Source organism: Austrofundulus limnaeus, unplaced genomic scaffold, assembly GCF_001266775.1.
Source record: "Austrofundulus limnaeus strain Quisiro unplaced genomic scaffold, Austrofundulus_limnaeus-1.0 Scaffold79, whole genome shotgun sequence".
NCBI lineage: Eukaryota > Metazoa > Chordata > Actinopteri > Cyprinodontiformes > Rivulidae > Austrofundulus > Austrofundulus limnaeus.
This window is the reverse complement of record NW_013952481.1, coordinates 1,658,994-1,665,621: the sequence shown is the minus strand read 5'-3', so window position 1 is coordinate 1,665,621 and position 6,628 is coordinate 1,658,994. Positions and strand designations below refer to the sequence as shown.

Here is a 6,628-nt window from a genome sequence, read left to right as displayed (position 1 = left end):
TGTTTTTACTTTGTAAGTTAAATATTTAGTTTATAAACTATGACATTTATAAATGTATGAATCATATGGTGAAAAACTGACGTTGAAAAATAAATCTGTTATTTTTTTCTTATAAAAGTCTAAATAAAACAAAAATATTGGTGGTAATTTTTGACTGTGTAACTTTACAAAGGGCACCCCACAGAATTCAGTACAAATATCAGGATATTAGTGGACACAAGTCCATCACAGGCAACATAGAGACAAACAAGATAATTCATTCTGACTCACACCTGGAGACATATTATAGTTAATATGGGTGGTCTGTCAGAGGGACCACCACCTGCTGTGCTTCCAGCTGTTTAAGTGTGTATCAGTACTTTCTTGTGAGTTTTGGTTTCTCTGTCAGCCACACCAGGCAGTTCATCAGTTTTCACCTCATGTGTTAATTTAGACTAATAATTCCTGCAACACGTCACCAGAACATGTCACAGCAGGTCTGAGTGACAGATAAATCCAGGACCTGTCAAACACCTGACACCATTTCCTGTTCTCTGAAAAAATGTGCTCCTCTTTCCAGGAAAATTTCGTTTATCATTTTAACTTGATTAGGAACCAAATTAAACCAAAAAAATTCAGCTTGTAACTGAAGATCAATGCCAACAACTTTATTCTTTAAACTTGCATTTGTGTTCATTTACTGTAAATGTGATGGGATATTTTAAATCCTCACTCAACATTTTATAAAAAATAAAATATAATAAAAACAAAGCAGTTGCAATACATWTTACAGCTCAGTAAATTCTGCTAATTAACATTCATACACAGTTTTTTACTTACAAAAATGCAGAATGGARCTGAAACTCAAATATCCTGATACGTTTGAAATCATGCTAAAACCTTTCTCATTTGCAGGTTTGTTGATAATAAAAAACTAATTAAATGAAAACAAGACAAAAGTATAACTAATAGGATTTTCTGTATCAATATATTCAGTAGAAGTTGATCAAATTAGCTGCTCCCTGCATTTCCTTTGACACTTGTCCAAATAAGATTAATTAAATTAATTCTTTATTTTATGGAAGTTGTTTTTCAGTTGGAGTTCATATTTGTACAAAGTATCATTTCTTTGAATTGGGGCTGAAGTTTTGTGTATTTAGTGCAAAAATAAAATCCCTTTGAGACTCATAAATGACTTGTTCTGGTCCATGTCTTGTTCAGTTTCTCTGAATATCCTGCAGGAAAAGGAMAAAGCTCTCTGCGTGTCTGAAACCTGCGGTCACCTCCTCACCCTGAGCAGAAGAGTCTCTCGTCAGTCTGACCTGTCCGATCAGGTCAGACAGACCAACCTGAGATTCACATCACACAGTCTAATATTAGCATATCACCTTCAAAGTAACGGACACCAGCACATCAATAAATTTATAGATAAATGGATATTCAGTTTGGCTTTAAGCTGTGATGACAAGATCTGAGCCGCTGCCCAGAGATGTGCTGCGTTCAGAAAACAGCAGGTGCTTCGCTGCTCGTTTCCCTCCTTCAGATCCAAATAAGTCTTCAGTTTTTGTTCACAAGCTGTGCTGAAGCTCCAACGCCAGAACTTTTCCTGTCATGTTGCTGTTGAGCAGTGATTAGCTTCTCAGATAGAATTATCTCTTTTATGTTCTGTTCTCTTTAGTTCCGGACTGTAAAGTGTTAAAATAACATACAAATGAGTTTGCAACAGGTGACGTTGTCAAACTGGGTATAAAAGAAACATCCACCAAAGATAAAGTGTATTATAGTGAGAAAAGTTCAGTTTCTGAAGGTCAAGGTCAGAATGTTTTGTTTAATGTTCATAAAGTTAACATTTCAGGAGGAACCATCTTTCGACTGTGGCCAGAACTCTTACAGAGACTTCAAAAGCAGATTTAGTTGATCTGACATTTAACTAAATTTATAGCATGACTGTGCAAAAAGATTAAAAATATATATTGTTACAATGATTTTTAAAGGGATCCTCCATTGGCATCATTATTTAAAACTTCATTTAAACTGCTTGACAGCTTGTCAGCTAAGTTACACGCAGTCACATTAATTTTTATAGCCTTGGTGTTCTTTGGTCACACAGCCTAAAGGCAACAGATGAAGTGTCGCTGAATGATTTAGGTTGTGTTGGATCGGTCAGACGGACTGAGAGTTTACCGGCACTTATGATTATGTTTTAATTTAAAGGTAACTTGAAGAAGCTGTGGTTCGTGATGTTTGGTGAGGCTCAGTGTTGTTTGAACACTTGTGTGAATTCTATAGTTGCTACTCTTTGTTGTTTCTTTCGTTAAAATTCATGTATTTTTTATAATCATCTTGACATTAAACCTTGAGAACAGGTTCAGTTTAATCTGAGCACCGGATTAAAATGGTGTAAAGTTTTTTTAGTTTTTCTTTTGAGTAAAACCTCTGACTTTTTTTATCTGAAAACCTTCAGCTTTTGATGCATTTGGTTTTATTTTTGTGACGAAGGCTGTTGTTTCATCTTCTTCAGTAAAATGAATGAAGCAAACAACTTGTGAAATAACTGTTTTAGTTTGAGGGAAGTTGTTTAAATGCTAAAAAGAATGAATGCTGCTGCTCTAAAATATACATGAATACACTTTCAGTAGAAATGACAATGGTGATGTGATTTTAAATTGATTCACATTTGCAGTTACCTTTTTCTTTTTTTTTACCTCTCCAGTTTTTATTTGCCTTGGCAGCAGACAGAACAGCTCCTGCTCTGACCTCAAGCTGACTTTTCCTTTTGAGCACCAGCTTTAAAGATCAAATACGTTCTGGCAATCGAATCACACAGTAGCTCTGCCATTTTCTCACTCTGAGAAACACAGATTAGATGTCTGACAATGAACAAACAAGCCTGGCTTAGTGTAGCACATAACTCTTCAGATAAAAAGAAAAACACCATTAATCATATTTTTTTCCCTCTGACCCTCAGTGTTCCACGTTCTGTGAAATCTGAAAATCCTCTGGGTTGCACTTATGGAAAACTGTATTCAGAGTTTGACTTGGCCAGACGATCAGGCAGATAATTTAGGTTAATCCTCAGCGCTGAAAGGATTCAGTGTCAAATTTACGACTTTGTGTCTATTTCTGAAAAACACCTGGAAGACTTCCTGATGGCTCCCGCAGGGCACGTGTGATACTGAGACAGGCAGTTTAAAGTTACCATGCTTGCTTTTTTATTTATAAAGAAAACTGGCTGAGTTAAAATTTTCAGCTTGAAAGTCAAAAACACATTTCCTCATTATAACAAGGATAAAGTGCATCATGAAAACCTCAAATCTGCAGCACAAACATTTCATTTTTATCATTGCAAACGTAAAATAAATGAAAATGATGTCGCTGAAAAGTGAAATAATTGGATAAAATTAGATTTTAGTATCAAATATTTCATACCAGATTCAAAGCTAAACTGGACCTCAGACGTGTTTATGGCTCGGATCTATTACTATCTAGATACCATTCATGGCCCACCATGATGTGTTCCTCGCTCCAGAATCCAGGTCTAAATATATCCATGTGTGCTAAAGACACTATGTTGTAAGGACATGGTAGCATTACAGCACAGCTAAACTCTAATAATCCTCAGAGTTGCAGCTGTTACATTGTGTTTCAGCCTGAAATTTAGTTTAGTTTCTAAAAAAAATCAGGTTTTTCATTGTTTTCCAAAGTGGTTTTCTTGATGTTTGAAAAGATTAAACTGCAGTTTTTTTATCTCCTTCTGAATTCACCACCTTTCTTTCATGCTGTTTGTCTCCAACAGAAATAGTTTAAAATATTCATTTTTTTCTTAACATTTTTTGCATTCAACAGCTTAGCCAGTAGTCTGTAAGGGATTTTATTTGTAAAGGAGTGTATAATGGCAGAGTAAGGCCATTTTATGTTGAGAAATTATGATCAAATTATGTTCAAATAAAAAAAAGGTTTTGCACAAGTAATTCACGAGATGTTATGCTCATAGCATTTCTCATGAATGATTCTTAGCTACTACCAGATCAAAATTTAGTTCAATTTCTGTGAAACTAAGTATTTTTTGTGTTTATGTAAACATTCTTAAAAATCTTTTCAGACTTTCATAAAGTTCCCATGATATCAAATAAAGCTGGAATAAAAATGAACCAATAAATGTGCAGAGATTCAATTTAGAATGTCTTTTCTTGTTAATTGGCATCAAGAAGATGTACCTGTTACTGTGAAACTGATAATAACATCTGATTTGTTTGATTTAGTTTTCTTCATTTACACCAAGAAGTCCTTACAACGTGTGCTGTCAGAGTGAAGAGGATCCGGGACAATAACTGCTTTATGTTTTTCTTTTTTGAAGAGAAGAATGATGTAACAAGTTGATTGCATTTTTATTGAAATTGTCGTAATAAAAATAATAATGAAAGCATTTATTGCATTATAAGTAAAAGAACAACATACAGTTATTGTTTTCCCTACATCGTGTGTAAGAATTCACAGAAAATTTTCTAGTACAGGTAATATACTTACTACTCACATGAAACTCACACATATTCTGTTCAAATAATAAAAGAACACCAGAAGCCTAAAACAGAGGTCCAGCTAAAATATTTTATAAAATAACAAAAAACAAGTTGCTAAACTTAGAAAAATATATTTATAAAAGTTTTTTGATCACTTGTAAAGGCCTGAAGTCCATAAAAGTGTCTCTCTGTTTCGTTTCGACACCGCTGCTCATCGCTCTCCTCGCCCTTCCATCTCTTTCATACATTTAATGGCACCCTTCCCACTGCTTCTCTTCCTCTCCTTCTCCAGCCTCATCCTCTCTTTCTCCAGCACCCAGTCCCCTCCGAGGAAGCTCAGCGCGTCTTCAGGTCGTCCTCGGTTCTGTGGTCTTGGGTTGAGGAGCGACTGGAAGAAGGAGCAGGCCAGCGGAGTGAAACATGAGAACTGAGGCGCTGCAGGGGTTTGGTCCTTCTGTCCTGTTTTGTTCAGATCTCTGGTCTTCTGTTGGTTCTCTGATTGTGGTTCTGTCCACACGTCCAGTTCGTCACCGAGGATGTTCACTTGATCAAACCACTCTTGGTATTTGAGGTAGGAGCCACAGTCGCTGGCTGTCTCAGCCCAGGGGTGGCTGCCGGTGAGCATGGCGTACGTCAGGATGCCCAGGGCCCAGCTGTCGGTGGTGGGCTCCACAGAAACTAAAACCCTCTTCTTCTTCTTCTCCTCATCCTCGGAGCCATCCTGCTGATCGTTGATGCTGCTCCAGCTGTCCTCGTTCCCCCGAGCGATCTCAGCCTCAGGTGTGCAGTACGGGGAGCTGTACCAGACCTCTGGGACTCTGGTTCCACTGGCCTTCACCTGGAGGAGGTATTAACAAGGTTGATCCGGTATTACCAGGTGATTTTGCAGGATGAGATCAGTTTGAGGACTGGCTGCTCGAGAAACATTGTTTTACATTTTTACTGACCATGCCGAAGTCTCCCAGTTTGACCCAGCGGCAGTCCGAGTCGCACAGGAAGACGTTCTCAGGTTTGACGTCTCTGTGGACAAAACCGAGGGTGTGCAGGTGGGACAGAGCCCCACACAGCTGGGACACCACCCGCTGACAGCGGTCCTCCTCCATCCCCACCTGAGGGACAACAGAAGACACTTTCTGATCCACAAATCTATGTGAACTTAAACTTTTTTATCAGTTTCCCTCTCACTGATTTTCCTTACATAGATTTTTACATCAAAATAGTTTAAATTATTTCTTGCATCAGTCCATTTTTTAATGTAATTCGTCTTTCCTGGTTGCGTGCAATCTCAAAACAGACAAAAAGCCGAAGTAGGAGGAAATCCTGCAAACTTCTTGGTGTGATGCTGCCTTTTCAAAGGATCTGAAGAAATTTATTGGTGTTTGCTTATTTTAACTACACTACAAATGGTATATTTGTATTATTAGGAGAAYAGGAGTTAAATATGATTATTTTGCTTAAATTGATGATTTTATGTAGATTCATGCCTGAACACAGATTCAACACTGAACCGCTGATCTTTATTAGGTCAGAAAATATTGTCTGAGGATATGGCTCGAGCAGTGTTAGGGACCCAATCTGGATGACGCAGTAAAATAGGCGGAGTCATGTCCTGAAGTTTCTGTTGTACTGAACTGACTTCTGGAAAAAAGGGGCCTGAACRCAGACTGAGAATAAACACCGCCTTCAGCCAGAGTGCTCTCTGTGTGGTTGGTTGAATGCACTTGTTTCCACATTCAATTTCCACGTATTGGTACATTTTCTGTGTGGTTCAAGCACATAAAATGATAAACGAACACTCTTAAAGGGGCAATATCATGTAAAATCAACTTTTTTGAGTTTTATTTCATGTTATAATGTTACACTCTCATAGAAAACATGCCCAAAGCCTTGCTTTGACTCATTCATGCATGTTTGAGAAATCCTGCAGTGTTTTTTATGAAGCCATGCTGAGGAGCAAAACGACAGGTGGGGACCAGAAACGCCCCTGGGACGTGTCTTTAAGCCAAATTTCCTCATGGCAGAGCACCCCACTGCCCCCCACCCAACACACCTCACCCATGACTCCTGCAGGCTCTCTGGTGAAAGTGAAAGTGAAACTTAAACTGTCTGCTGAGCTCTTAACATTACTT

At 37.9% G+C, this 6,628-nt stretch overlaps 1 protein-coding gene across 1 annotated transcript in view; it reads right to left on the bottom strand.

Annotated features, from left to right (window-relative positions):
• Positions 1-4,348: 4,348 nt before the first annotated feature.
• LOC106519549 (serine/threonine-protein kinase SBK1) overlaps positions 4,349-6,628 on the bottom strand; it is a gene marked incomplete at its 5' end in the record, with an annotated part of 2,982 nt that continues 702 nt past the window's right edge. The window contains 2 exon segments of the mRNA XM_014011266.1: positions 4,349-5,337; positions 5,447-5,608. Of these exon segments, the coding sequence (XP_013866720.1) occupies positions 4,711-5,337; positions 5,447-5,608 (789 nt within the window).